This window comes from Parasteatoda tepidariorum, chromosome 6 (genome assembly GCF_043381705.1).
Source record: "Parasteatoda tepidariorum isolate YZ-2023 chromosome 6, CAS_Ptep_4.0, whole genome shotgun sequence".
Classification (NCBI taxonomy): Eukaryota; Metazoa; Arthropoda; class Arachnida; order Araneae; family Theridiidae; genus Parasteatoda; species Parasteatoda tepidariorum.
The window spans coordinates 75,775,296-75,791,110 of NC_092209.1; the positions used below are offsets into that span (position 1 = coordinate 75,775,296).

At 30.8% G+C, this 15,815-nt stretch overlaps 1 protein-coding gene across 9 annotated transcripts in view; it reads left to right on the forward strand.

The window, feature by feature from the left end:
• Positions 1-15,667, forward strand: part of LOC107444539 (uncharacterized) — a 29,733-nt gene extending 14,066 nt beyond the window's left edge. For 3 of the 9 annotated variants that reach the window (XM_043054665.2, XM_016058695.3, XM_071182635.1), the window contains exons 2-5: positions 4,755-4,833; positions 8,252-8,371; positions 12,902-12,967; positions 15,026-15,667. In XM_043054665.2, coding sequence (XP_042910599.1) covers positions 4,755-4,833; positions 8,252-8,371; positions 12,902-12,967; positions 15,026-15,477 — 717 coding nt within the window. In that variant the 3' untranslated portion in view covers positions 15,478-15,667. Of the gene's footprint in view, positions 1-3,434; positions 3,577-4,754; positions 4,834-8,251; positions 8,372-9,303; positions 9,451-12,901; positions 12,968-15,025 lie in introns of those variants that run through there. The other 6 variants (XM_071182640.1, XM_071182637.1, XM_071182638.1 and 3 more) reach the window with 4 other exon arrangements.
• Positions 15,668-15,815: the final 148 nt, after the last annotated feature.

Consider the following 15,815-nt stretch of genomic DNA (forward strand, 5'->3'; position numbering starts at 1 on the left):
TTAAAAAGTAACGAGTAAAAAGTACAAGTACTAAACAAAAAAAGTAACAATTTAAAAGTACATTTTTAGGAAATCGAAAATTCAAAGTAACCTAAAATTTTATTGAATAATATTCTCATTTTCTTGCAAAATTATTATTTNGTGGGGAAAGACCGGGTTATTGAGAGTCCACTAGTGTGGTAAGACCGGGTTATTGAGGGTCCACTAGAGGGGAAAGACCGGGTTATTGAGGGTCCACTAGTGTGGTAAGACCGGGTTATTGAGGGTCCACTAGAGGGGAAAGACCGGGTTATTGAGAGTCCACTAGTGGGGAAAGACCGGGTTATTGAGAGTCCACTAGTGGGGAAAGACCGGGTTATCGAGAGTCCACTAGTGGGGAAAGACCGGACCCTATGTTAACTCTGTGGAAAACGTAGAAATACTAGAATTTCAGTGAAAAATTAACAGAAATTTTTTATTTTATATGACGATTCAAGAATATTATGCATGCAATTTACATGCAATGTAGTTAGCTTCGCTTTCTGTTGCCCTGCACCTCTCGTGATCCCAGCATAGACATACATCAAGGAGGGAAGCAAGACCGAATAGAATCCGGTCTTTCTCCGAAAACAGAAATATTCAAAACGAATTGTTTTTATAACTGTACTGACCAATAATAAGGGTAGTTATAAAACAAAAGAACACAAGACAGTTGACATAGTAAAACAACATTATCTACACAAATGCGAACTCTTGGACATGGGTCCAGTGCCCTACCAACCCAGCTATCCCGGCCTTTGATCAAGTATTAGGATAAATTTGCCTTCTTAGAGGACTTTTTGATGGAACTAAGTGTTTGGAACAGTTAATTGTTTGGACAGGTCGGCTATTTTACCCTAGTTTTACAAAGAAAATTTTAACAGTCTTGATGAATTTTCGAATGAATTATAAATTACTGAATTAATTGTTTAAATAACGTATATTTTGAATTTTTATACGAGAATTGTGCTTTTCTTTTCACCAGAAATGTCACTACCAATAATTACGGTAATTTCGCCATTTTTTTATCCGTGAAAAAGTGCCTTTTAAAAGGTTTTTTACGTCCTTTTCATTACGTCTAAAAAACGTCATTTTTATTCCCTAATTTATCCAGTGCATAATTTCATTTCAAAGGATTTGAATTTATGATATATACAAGGGTAGAGATAGAGCATACAGCAAGTTACGGTGAAATTCTAAAAAATTAATACTTAATACGATATATTTTTAAAAAAAATTTAAAAAAGCAAGATTTATTAAGCAAATAAATTTCTGCGATGCGGAAAATGCTTTTATTTACATATAGTTTGACATGACTCGCATTAGTTCAATCGATGCAGGTAATAAAGATTTGAAAACATATATTAATAAATCAAGGCTATTAACTTTAATTGTTCTAAAAATGTTTACTTTTATCTGTTGGTTTTGTTACGCAAAACCTTTTTGACAAAAAGATATCATTATCTAAAAAAAAGTCAATTACATCCTTATTTCAGATTTTAAGTGGCAAGATAAAAGTCAGATTACGTCTTTTTTAACATTGCCAGATTTTTTTTCTCATTTTCCACAACATTCCTTTTTGTTATTAATTTCACTTAAACTCGAAGCATGCCTAGAGTGATGAAAATATAATAAGCGTAATCAAAGAATAATGATAAAATATTAAACATAAAATTATGAATTAGACGTTTTAAACGTTTCTTTTTAAAGCTGTTTGTTTTGAATATACAGGAATATTTTTTAAAAAATAATACTTTTGAAATAAGGATCACAAGTTACTGCTCTAACATAATAAAAGTTTTGTATAAAAGCTTTATAATTACATTAAGACGTGTCAAATTCAGTTGAGTCTAGTACAAACGTACATTATTTTAAGAAGAAAAAAAAATCAAGGTAATAATTTTGATTAGTAAAAGATTATGATTACTAATAAAACTGTAAATTGTCAAACTTTTGTTTGCAAATTAGCATTTTTAAACAAGAATATTTTTTTGAAAATTAATATTATTAAAATTACTAAAATTATTAATGTATACATATTGGACTTTATGCCAGTAAATGAGATAATAAAATTATACTTGGATGTTGAATATTGTCAGTCATGGATAGGAGAATATTAAATATTTCAAAGCAAATAAGAGAACAATTATAATTAAGGCCAAAAAACAGAATCTTAAGTAATTAATGAAACTTATTGGAAACGTTTAGGACAAGCCGTAATACAAAACAAAGTATAACACAATAACCCAATAGGTTCAATTGTGAGCTTGATATTGAAAAGATTGGTAGGCCTCTAAAGATATGAATAAGCTGGAACAAAATAATCAAAATTGAATTTAAAATTTGTGATGATTAAATCAAATGACTGAACATTCTAAAATCAACAAATAACACTTTTAAAATGAAAGTGAATGATTTTTCTACTAACAATATAACGATAGGGAAAGAACTGTACTCACCACTATGTTATCACTAACACTAATATATAAGGAGAAATATCAATACACCAAAGCAACAAGAAAGAAATTTTTTTGGCATGATAAAATTATAATTTGATTGGAAAAAAACAAAATTAAATCATTAGAAAATTTAAACACATTTAGTTGTCATATATTTACCTCATACTGGATAACCTGGTTGGTAGGTTGAGCCGTGTCTAAGAGGTCTTGAGTTTGATCCCTGTTGACTGAAGACTTCCCGAGTACAAAGGGTGACTGGTGCACACTATATATATCGGGGTCACAAAGTCCTCCAAGTTCCCATAACAAATCAATACCTCTGGAGGGTACTGGATCGGAAATTTATCATGCTCTGATTCAGATCGAAAATACGATCTGCGGATGGATGCTGTGTGAATGTGTTTTTCCTGAAAAACGGGCTGTGACGTATGTGTGTCGTAGAAGTCTAATTTTCGGCTATAGATGGCGTTACTGAAAAACAAGAAGAAGCATACTTCTGTTGCCTTAATGGCATATAACCAGCATCAATGGCATACGATCCATATACAATATAGTGTGTTACAATATTGAAGTACTTATTATACCGTCGACCATTTTCACCAACAACGCACCAAAATCATTTTTGGTTTCTTCCAAATAAATTTTTACGCAATAATTATAAAGAAATAGACAAAATACAAACGTAATTTATTGCACGCAAAAAAAAATTTTGAGATACTTCTACGGTCACTGCAAAATATTTTAATAATTAGCTTAAAATTTTTTTTCATAAAAACGAATAAATTGATACCCCACCTGGTTCAAAAAAAATTTCTTTTTAATCCTTGCATCAGATGTTGCATCTCTTTCCATTTAACTACTAATTTTTATCTCTCAATAGATGGCGCAGTGTTCGCGTATTAGACAGGAGTAAACAGTTTTTAATTTTTCTCTTTAGTGTATTTGTTTGTCGTCGTTCTATTAAGTTTGTAATAAAAAGTTTTAAAAGTAGGCTCGCACTGAATCTATTCAACAGCCTAAGTAATATTTCTCGTCTTCTTTACAGATCTTCATGTTTTAAAAATTTTCTCGCCTTTAGACCATCATAGGACGTTTAATGGTAAAAAAAATCATGATTTTTTTTTACTTTACTATTTAAGTATAGATTCCTTTTCTTCCTCAAAAAAAATCTTTCTTTAATCCTTAAAGAAGATGTTGTTTCATCTCCTTCCAGTAAACTACTAATTTTTATCTCAATAGATGGCGCAGTGTGCGCATCTTAGAAGGAAGCTAAGAGTTTTTTATTTTACTCTTCAGTAGTGATGTGCCAATCGATTCATTAAAATGAATCGATTCTTTTTAATCGATTCACTTAATTGAGTCGATTTGTGAATCGACTCTTCGATTCTTTTTTTTTTTTTTTTNATGAAATGGTGCATCAAATGCTTATGCGGATGTTTAGTAAGTATAAGTACTAACTTTGAATAAGCTTATAAAGCGTAGAGTGCAAAATATTGTCAAAAAAAAAAAAAAAAAAAGAATCGATTCTTTTTCAAAAGTGAACTTGATGAATCGATTCACAAAAAAGAGTTGATTGAAATATCGATTCGTTCGTTTTTCGCACATCACTACTCTTCAGTGTATTTGTTTGTAGTCGTTCTATTAAGTTAGTAAAAAAAAGTTTTAAAAACAGGCTCGCGTTGAAGTCATTTTTACTGATCTTCATGTTTTAGAAATTTTCTCATCTTTAGACCATCATGAGTTGTTTAATGGTAAAAAAAAATAATAAAAATCTTTTTTCTTTTCGTCAAATCAAAATCACGATTATAAAATTATTAAAAAATGATAGACATAGGAGGGAGGTTATTCTCAGAAAACCGTTGGTGTTGCGAAAAATTCGGAGAAAAATTAGCCTTTTCCTTAAAATCAAAAACGTTTTTTTTTTCTTCTTTTTTTTTCTTCCTTGTAGCTCTGTAATTGTTTATAGCAAAATATATTACATGAAAAAAACGAATACTTTTTTAAAGAAAATACTTTTTTTTTCTTCCTTGTAGCTCTGTAATTGTTTATAGCAAAATATATTACATGAAAAAAACGAATACTTTTTTAAAGAAACACAACAATACACACAATATTTTATACAAAGAAAAATTTTTAAAAATTGCTATATTTGGAAAATATTTAAAATAAACAATGGAAAATACATTAGTGAATAATTTTTTTTTTAAAATGTTGCATTTTCTTTACTTTCAAATCATGTGTTATTTGCGTTACAGCTTTTTTTTTGTTGCTTTTTAGATGAACTTGAGCATCTTGTTCACATTTATACTTCTACTACCTGTGATATACTGTAATAAAGATCACCATGAGGATCATGGTATGTAATGCTTCTTATCATTCTGATTATATCCTGATCAGTTATCCTGATCACTTTATCCGGATCAGTTAAAAGCTTGAGGTTTTTGACTTATCGCATAGTCAGGTGGGAATAATTTGATTAAAAGTGAATCTTAAAAAAAATGGAAGTATGACATATAACGCTTTGATATATATTAATGTGTTTATTTTTTTAATTTTATTGGATTTTATTGTTTTTATTTTATAACTGTCGTTGAACAGTCGATCAAATGCTTTGGGTTTAAGACTACTATTGTTCAAATATGTGTCCTTGTAATTTTGAACTCCATCCAGAAGACAAAGGAACTCCTGGATAAAGTATTGTGAGAAATTTGCCTTCGTGGAGGACTTTTTGATGAAACTAACCTATTTAAAGAATCAAGAATTCAAATCCACTGAAAAAGAAAGATATTTATTTAGAGGAAATACGTTTTGATGCCTAATTTCATAACTTTAAAAATGACACAGTTGAATTACCATGAGTAGGCTCTCGAACTATTAAAGTAGGGTTCAAGTGCGTATGAATCCGAACATTAGATCAAAAGTTATCCAAGGTGTTCTCCTTTTGCGTACTATGCAGATTATTTCATTATGACTACTTTAAAAATACAATTACAGAATATTTTCCAAAAATGAAATACAAAAAAAATCTGCACATTAATATCCTAATATTTATATTTGTTAAGGAAAAATATTATCGAAATATCACGAACTAACAGTGAAGAAGTATAGTTTAGAAATATCGAAACCCTTATGATTTCAGGAGAGTTTTTACTAATCAGCTGTACCTAACTTTTTTCAGCAATCAAACTGGTTTTCAAGAGTTTTAACTTGACCGTCAAAGATTCAGTCAGATTTCGTTTCCAGGTTTATTATTTTTCTTCGTGAAACCTAGTACACATTGTACTTCTTTTATCTTTATTTTTGACAATGATTTAAAAAGTATATATTTAGGGTGGTGATTACAGAACATGCATGACGATTCTTAAATAAAATGAGGTGAGAAGAAATAGAGAATTTTGTTTTCTATGAATACTTATTAAATGAAAAAATGGAAGTTAATGGCTGTTTAAAATATTTGGTAATAAATTGATCATTTAATTTGGAATAAGTGCTTTGCTTTACTTGTAATGGAATCCATAAAATATAAACCATGTATATTTATACATATTTAAGATATATTGTCAAAACTGGTTTTTAGCAAAATGCCGAGATAAAATGTATTAAAAGAACCGAAATATTCGAGAAAAAAGAAATTGTCAAAGAAAGTTTATAATCGATAGTTTCAAGTTTAAAGCTTTTACGAAGAATCCGCTGTTATAGACTTAAAATGGTCAAGCGCTTAAAGCTAAAGTTTCAAAAGTTCTTGCTCGTAAAATTCGTTTGAGTCAAATAGGAAAAAAATTAAAACTAAACTTAGATTTTTAGGACATAACTCTCTTTTGCTTTATGTGTTCATTTTTTAGATTTTTAGACCTTTTTTAACATTTTAAGATAATTTTTTTTCATTTTCAGGCCATTTTTTTTAGATTGTTGGGTATTTTCTTTGTAATGTTGGGTAATTTTAATTCCATTTTACAACTTTCAACCATTTTAAGTGATTTATTCAATTTATTTCATTACAATTTCCAAGAAAATGGCACATTTTTCACACTTGAAAGGAGCTTTTTATAAAGACAGAAAACAGAAGTAACTTCTGAAAATATTATTGTAGAGGGGGGTGTAGTGGCTTAGTTTTTGGAAAGGGTTTGGGGGAAAGGGTTGCACTATTTGTACGATAGGTAGGTTGTGGAAATTAAAAAGTTTTCATTATTCATTTTTTGTAATTTAAACGTTACGCTTAGAATATTAATTCGCAAAATGTGTTAGTATTTAATTCGCAAAATGTCATAATGCTAAATAAATTTTTCCATACACGATTTATTAATAATAAATATGAAGATAGAAATTCTATGCATGGTAACATTTAATATAATTAAAAATTGCTATATTTATGATTTTTAGTATTTTGTATTCTTAGGATAGTAATTTGTAAATTGAATAATGTAAATTTAAAAAGTTCTTTCAGTAAAAGTACGTTTTTAAATTACGTTATTTAAACGAAAACAACTTACAAAAATTTTAAAACCTGCCACCACACTTAATCAATGATTGGTAAAAAAAGGCTACAATTTTATGACATAAATGGGAAGTTTTTCCTATGGGGCATTTTACAGCCCTCACTCTTGATAAACAACAGAATTCTAAAAATCGATTTAATTCTTTAGTTTGTAATTCTTTAGTTTTGTTGTTGTTTAGTTTAGTTTGTTTAGTTGTGTATTCACTCGGATATTAGTGTAAAGTATTCTGGATAAAAAGCATCCACATTTTTATACTCTGTCACTAAACCACTAAAAAACCACTAAACACTTTTTATTAATAATAATAATGATAAAAATTACTCTAGAGTAGTAAACATTGAGAGCCCTCAATAATTTAATATTTATAGAAGTTAATTCGCGTAACAATATGTAGATGGCGCTTGAGAGACGAAAATGATTTTACTTCTACAAAGAATAATGTGAACGCAATTTCCTTATTTATCCAGTAACTCATTTCTATTCTAGAACATGGTTTCATTTTATTCTTTGAAATATATATTCGATTGAACTTACTGAGCAAATTTTTAAACTTTAAAATCTTTTGTATCTTTAAATTTCAGGTTTTGAAAATACTATAAAATTTAAATTTCTTAGTCGACAGAATATGCTTAAAAAAATGAAATAAAAAATATTAAAGTTACTGAATTATTAAGAAAATTGCGTATACATAATATTCCCGAGGTTAACATACATGAAATAAAAATTCATTTTCTGGTTGAAGAGAACCATTAAGAATTAAATAATTTCCCCCCTACTAAAGGCAAATCGTGCTTTAAAAAAATTTAATCAATTTATTAATTATTTATATATTATTAGTTAATAATTAATCAATTAATAATTATATATATTATTTATTTATACATATATTTATATTATTTATATATTATTAATTAATAATTCATTAATTTATAATTATGATTAATTATTAAAGACAATATATTATTACTAAATTATTAATAAATTTATAATTAATTATTAATAAATTATTAAATAATAATTAATTATTAATTAATAAATTGTTATTAATTAATTTATTTATTAATTATTTATAAAGCATCTGTACAAGAATGTGAACGACCTCTTTCGTTAACGAAACTAACATGATTACGAAGCAATTTTTATCTTAAATTAAAATTGAATGCTTTTCTTTCTAATCCTAAATATTAAAGATTGTTTTTTATACCACACAAGGTGCTTAGTGAAAAGAATGTGTTTTATTTAATGACTAAAAATTATTAGAAGTATTCTCATTAACAGATGACATGGATAATACTAAAAACTGGATGCAGTTTCTTCCCAGCCATGTGCAACATATTCTGAAATCAAAAACAACAACCACTACAGCGAGTGATGTCGAAATGTCATCGAATGTACAAGGTAGTTTTACGATTTTGTATAGGGTGTTCTGTAAAGGCCTTCCTTTATGTGTATTTCTAAAATCTTTAAACTGAGGGTCACAAATTAGAATTCAAAAAAAAAAAACGCTATTTAAATCAGTGTACAGGAAGGCGCATAAAACAAACAAGACAGGTTTGACTGCGATTCAAAAAAAGATAGGAGTTGAAGGACGACTATTAGAAACACCTTCAAGTTTCAATCTCTAATGAAGAAGAGTTCGTGGGTTCGGTCCCCGCCGGTCGAAGACTCCCCGTGTAGTAAATGGTGACTGTTGCACGTTAAATCTGTCGAGTCTCAAAGTCCTCCATGTTCCCATAACAAATCAATGCCTCTGGCGGTACTGATCCAGGAGTTTCCATGTCTTCTGGATTGGGTTCAAAATTACAAGGCTACGGAGTTGAACATTAGTAGTCGTAAACCCAAAAATTGGGTCGGCTGATCAACGGCGGTCATAAAATAAAATAAAATCTCTAATGAAGAGCAGCGACGGCTCAGGGGATAGAGCGCTCGCTTTCCAATGAGGTGAATCGGGGTTCGATCCCGGCGATGGCTGGTCGATACGAATTCCGCATCCGGCTTGCACTGACCACAGTGCCGATGTGAAATATNATATATTATTAATTAATAATTAATTAATTTATAATTGTAATTAATTATTAATAAATTATTAAATAATAATTAATTATTAATTAATAAATAGTTATTAATTTATTTATTTATTAATTATTTATAAAGCATCTGTACAAGAATGTGCAACGACGTCTTTCGTTAACAAAACTAAAATGATTACGAAGCAATTTTTATCTTAAATTAAAACTGAATGCTTTTTTTACTAATCCTAAATAGTAAAGATTGTTTTTCTACCACACAAGGTACTTAGTGAAAAGAATGTGTTTTATTTAATGACTAAAAATTATTAGAAGTATTTTCCTTAACAGATGACATGGATAATACTAAAAACTGGATGCAGTTTCTTCCCAGCCATGTGCAACATATTCTGAAATCAAAAACAACAACCACTACAGCGAGTGATGTCGAAATGTCATCCAATGTACAAGGTAGTTTTACGATTTTGCATAGGGTGTTCTGTAAAGACCTTCCTTTATGTGTATTTTTAAAATCTTTAAATTGAGGGTCACAAATTAGAATTTAAAAGGGAAAAAAACGCTATTTAAATCCGAAAAATCACTACAGGAAGGCGCATAAAACAAACAAGACAGGTTTGATTGCGAATCAGAAGAGATAGGAGGTGAAAGACGACTATTAGAAACAAAACAATGAGGTAATCCCAGCGGCGGCTTGTGGCGACGAATTCAGCACCCGGCTCACACGAACCACAACCGTGAGAGCCGCGATTTCTCATGGGATGGAGCGTTCGCATTCCAATGAGGCAAACCGGGTTCGAATCTCAGTCGATACGAAATCCGACCGGACCGATCACAGTTCTGGCGTGAAATATCCTCAGTGGTAGATGGATCATGGGTTTTTTTTTTTTTTTTATTTTTTTTTATTTAAACGACTTAAAACTCCTCATGCACCACAAAGTATAGCATGAGGCTTACAGTTGTAAGTAAAAAACAAAAGGAGAAAAATTTACAAATTTACATTAAAAACAAAATTCCGCATGGTTTAGAGTCATGGTTTAGATCATGGGTTAGAGTCCCCTTGCCGTCAGGCTAACCGTGGGGTGTTCTGGTGGTCTTCCTCTCCATGTCACGCAAATAGTTCCATCAAAAAGTCATCCAAGAAGACAAATTTCTCCTAATACTTGATCCAAGAGTTCCCTTGTCTTCTGGATTGGGTACAAGGCTATGGAGTTAAATATTAGTAGTCGTAAACCCAAAAATTGGATCGGCTGTTCAACGACGGTTATAAAATAAAATAAAAACTCTAGTGAAACCTGTTTTGATTACACACGCCATCCTTTACTGTCGTTTGTTAATAGTCATAGATTGCGTTTTTGTTTTCTCCTCGCTTAAATATTAAGTTGCGTCCCTAATATGTTTACTTTTCCGCCTTCATATTATGATAACGATTCTTAAAAAGAGATAATTCTTAAAAGATTCATATTAAAGGTGGCTTTTGTGTTACACCGTGTATGTACCTATAATAAAAAAGCGTACAGTGTGTTCAGTATATAGCAACTTTTGTAAACATTTTTAAAATTCTTACTAAAAATGAAAGTATAAAAGTTTACACATTGCAGGTCACAAATTAATATTTAAACGAGGGGAAACGATAAAAAATACTATAGAAATCTGACTAACCATAACTGAACAAATTTGGAATATGAAGCACCGAAACATGTTTGATTACGGGTGGGAAAAGAGAGGAGCTGAAGTTCGATGATTAGAAATATCCTTAAGCTTCAACCAGCAATCCAACAGGTTTGAAAGCTCTGTGCGTACGCCTTCCACAACTCTGATTTTGTCTGATTTCGATTGCATTTTTCTCCGCTTATCTGTTAATTTGCGATCGTCGATATGCATACTTTGTTTTCTTTATTTTTTATAAGGAGTTTACAGATCTAGCCTAAATGATTTGTCCTAGTTTCAAAGCACTGTTTATTTCTAAGTATACGGCGTACACAAATAAGTCATATATGCCGAGATACATACACTCAGAAGTTTCTGGTGCATTTTACAAAGGTACAATGAGTGTGCTTCACTTGTCACCTAGCATACATACACTTCATTGGGAAACCAGTTCTCTCCATACGTTTAAGAGCATGTTTCTATGAATATCCATCACAGCATCGATGGTGCAGTGCTGCAATATTGTTGGCGATGGGGGTGTAGTACCCCAAATAAAGAATATACCACCTTAACTTTTGTTTTAATTATCAGATTTTCTCAAATTAAAATATCAGAAGTTTAAAAACGTGTCCTCAATTTTGATAATTAGTCCTAACTATTCATCAAATTGGACTAAAAAATGTACTTTCTCGTAATAAAGATGCGTTTTTTTTTAATGAAATTGAATTTTTGACTCTCAAAATAGGAAAGGAGCAGCCGCAACTTGAAAAATTTGGTCTAGGAAGTTTTGGGATGGGAGAACTGTTTAAATTTATATTAATTTAACTTTCTGCGTGTTCAGCCATATCTTGCGAAAGAACAAAGTCCCGTAGTGGATTGATCGTAAAGACACGGTTTCCAGTAGAGCATCGAAGTCAATCATCATTGGCTGCGGTCAGTAAGCGGGTGGGTGACCACTTTGATCAGCCTACGTAGGGACTGAGGGTGCGCGGTATCGGTCCCCGTTAAACTGTTCTGCGTAAAGTGCTCGACTTCGCGCACAGGTCGTCGGGTTAAGCGGAGGAGCCACCCCCTCTGCAGAGGATCAAAATTGCTATGGCATGTCTTCAGATCATCCTCAGGGATGTTTTCCAGACCATCGCCAATAACTCAATGTGCAGCTCTAGTGTGACGTAAATAAAGTCTCTACCTACCGAGGGAATATTAAAAATCGACACAATTTTAAAACTCATTTACCCAAAGATAATTCCATGTAAAAAAATTATTTTTTAATAATCATTTTTTTTATAATGTTAGAAACCGTTTTGAATCAGTATCTAACAAGTTTTAAAAGATGAAATTTTAAATGACGAAATACAAAAAACATTGAATGAAAATGGTTAAGTAGTTTTGGAGTTGAATTTTTGAAAAAGCAATTTTGTCCTTAATTAAAAAAAATAATAAAATATAATAAAAACATTTAAAAATTATTTTTAGGTGAAATGGTCTTTGTAAATATTAAATTTGCTATTGCATCTGAAGTATTGTCAATTTACTTTTAAGATTCCCTAGACATCGCTTTTGATCGTGCTTGATTTTACCCTGTATATGAAACACTATAAATGAAATACGTATTAGTGTAATGAAACACTATCAGACAAGCCGAGATAGCCTGGGTGACAGGGCGCTGTTCTCACGTTCGTGAGGACGGGAGTTCGAATTTAACCGGTCGAAAACTCCCCATGTAGTAAATAGTGACTGGTGCACGTTAATCAGTCAGGTCACAAAGTTCTCCATGTTCCAATAACAAATTATGTCTCTATGGAAACTGAATTGGAAATTGATTGCTCTCTGGTTCAGGTCAAAAATTACGATCTATGGATGAATGAAGGGATGTATGAATCGGTCCGCTCTATAAACTGGTGTGATGTATGGGTGTGGAAGAAGTTGAATTCTTTTGACCATAGATGGCGCCACTGGAAAACAAAAACATTCGTAGCCGCTCTGTCTTAATAGCCGACATCAACAGCAACAACAACTATTAGAAATTTACCTTTTATTGTTTTTCATATTGTTTTTTTTTCACTTGTAAAAATTCATTTAGGTGAGAAAAATACAAGTTTACGAGTTTTCATTAATTTTTTTTTTGGACATTCAAAATTGAAATTAGAAAAAGAAACATTGAATTTTGTTTCATACCACCGCTCCTTAAATTGTATATAAACAACATTATATTTTATTTGCAAAGATAAAAAATATTTTCATATTTTTTTAGAATCTACGGAGCTGCTCAATATAGGAGAAACAACGAATTCATCGTCTACCCCTGAGATAATGTATGGTAAGGAATAATTAAAATTACCTAGTGAGTGAATGAAGCAAAAAAAAAAGTGTGTTTTAAAAATACGAAAGAATCAAGGAAGAAGCAAATCACATTTGAAATCAAACTAAATTAAACTGTTTGTTTGGTTCGTAGGTTTAACTTAGGTTTGTTTCCATTAATCGGGTTTTAATTCCTCTATTGACTTTTGGAGCTTATTTTTGGCAAGAATTCTTAAACAGGATATAAAGAATTGCCAATGCGACTATCCTACATATTCAAGGTTTTCGCCGTTTTTCAGGTTCTGTATATGAATATTCTGCATTTTAATTTATTATAAACATGTTCCAGTTTCAAGCCTTTATTAAATTTGCTACGTGGTTTATTATATTCACCTGCCTACGCTGAGGAAAAAAGTATGGTAAAACTCCCAGTATATGGTGAAAATTAACCATATTTCTAGCTTCTATGGCAACATTAAAAAGCTTAGTTTTTACCGGAGTGCTCTGGTAATGACTTTAGGTAAAAGTAGCAATAAAATATGGTTTTATTACCTTGCTGTTTGGTAGTAAATTTGGTAATTTCAACATGTAACCTTAAAACATGGCTAAAAAAGCATTTATTCGGTTACATTTACTTTTCAGTTTTACATTTTTACTGTATGTGTGATAATGAGAACCAGAAGTTTTGGTAAACCTGCAAGAGTATACGAACGGAAAAATCACCAAATGAATGGTTTAAATGATGCATATTTTGGTTTTATTACCATTTTTTCGGTTAGAAATGTTATTATTATGCAAGTACGGTAATTTGTACCAGAATTTTTTCTCTTTGTATACTGTAATTTTTCACATTTAAATAGAGTTTTTGTTTTTTTCTCGCTTCAACATTAATTTGTGTCTATATCTTGCGTAAGTTCTTACCTTCGTTTTTGATGAGGATTCTAAAAATACATATTAAGGACAGTCTTTAGGAAACACCTTTCTTGTACTTTTTACAATAAAAATATACATGGTGTTCAGTACGGACTATCCTTAATATATATATTTTAAATCCTTTCAATCTGCATGATAGAGGTTTTGGCTTTTGAACTTGTGTTTAAGAGTAACCTTCGTCTGTATTTTACAAATAAATACTTGATTGTTACATCTTTTAAGTAGACTTTTATGGTTTATACAAATTTTGAATGATTCCTCAAAATGTTTATTAACTGATGTTTCTGAAATCCGTATATATTTGCTCATTGATTTTATTTTTATAAAACTTATAAACTAGAGAGAATAATTTTTTTGGTTCTTATGCATTTTAGAAATTCGTGTTAGACTAAAGAACTTAAATCTGCTTGTGTCTCCAAACATTGAAATCGATAATATCGAGAAATTATGTAAACTTTTTTTTTTCAAATTTAATTTAAAGGAAGCATCATAATGAATATAAACCAATTCGTAATTTATGTAAATATGGTGGAATGTTTATAAATATAAAGTTATAGGTTATAATAAATACATGACATATTTTCAGAGCTACGTTTTAAAAAGAGTACCCGCTTAATAATGAATGCTCCCGTGAAAATAAGGGGGTGAGGTCTTGCCCTCCTTTTGCCAGGAAAACATTTTATTTCTCATTTTACACACCAGATAGCAGTACCAAGATATTTTTAATGTAATTTCAAATAGTTAGTTTATTTTAAACTAGATGTCAGCACTAATCAAATACATTTTTTTGGCAAAATAGACACTTTTATGACCATTTTCTATAAAATTAAACGATCGTTAAGGGGTTAAACACTGAGCTATCAATCGAAGAAAGCAATTCCGAGGCTAGCAGTCCAAGGAAAGTTAGTTAGGACAGGTAAGAGGAAACCTCAATAATTGTAAATTTTTATTAAATCCATGGTAAATCCATTGTTTACATTAACTTAAATTACATCTCCCGCAATTTTCGTGTTAAAAATTAATATTTCTGGGCTTAATGGAAAAGAAAAATGTGGAGAAAAAAAAGTTTCTCTTGTTCATGCCTTGTTTTAAGTTGCATTTTTTTCCTGCGCAGTTATTTTTTAAAACATATATTACATTTCAGGCAGTAGTTCATCGTCCTCCAGCAATTCTGTCCCAATCGGTGTATCAATAGGTGGCATTATATTCTTCTTCCTTATTTGTTACCTCTGTTACAAGTGCTGCTGCTCTCGTGGATCAGTCTCACAAGGTGTCGTTATATCACCAATGCAACCACCACCGCCACTACTACAAGAGCAACCCAACATCGTAATCCAACATTACCACACTACACCTCAGATGCAACCCGCCCAACCAGGCATGGTACAGCATGTTCACCATACACATGCCCCGCCACCAATGGGACAGCCACAGTTTCAGCAACCACCCCCCTATCCTCCAGCAGGTTATGACAACAGACAAATGATTCAACAGGAGTGGAGTCCACATGCACCAATGAATCAGCAACTGCAACAGTATCCATCACAAGATCCGTATAATCCATCAGCACCGCCACCTTCTTACGGAAAATACTGATAGATATAAATGTGTGTTTAGGCATGATTTATTTTAATTGTACGGTGTTTCGAGTTTAACATGGGAAGTTATTTTTTTAATAGATTTTGCTTCGATTGTGTAAAAAATTATTCTTGTGATATTGTTAACGTTTTTTTAAACGAGGATTAAATTCACTCATTTAATAAATCATTCATATTTTTGTAATCCACCCAGATTTGCATTATAATTCAGATTATATATATATATTCAGTGATCGGCAGCACAATCTTCGTAAACATAAATTTTCCTGAAAGCCTAACACAGTCGAATAGAGACCGTTATTTTAAAAATGACACTTAACATAAAATATGGACATC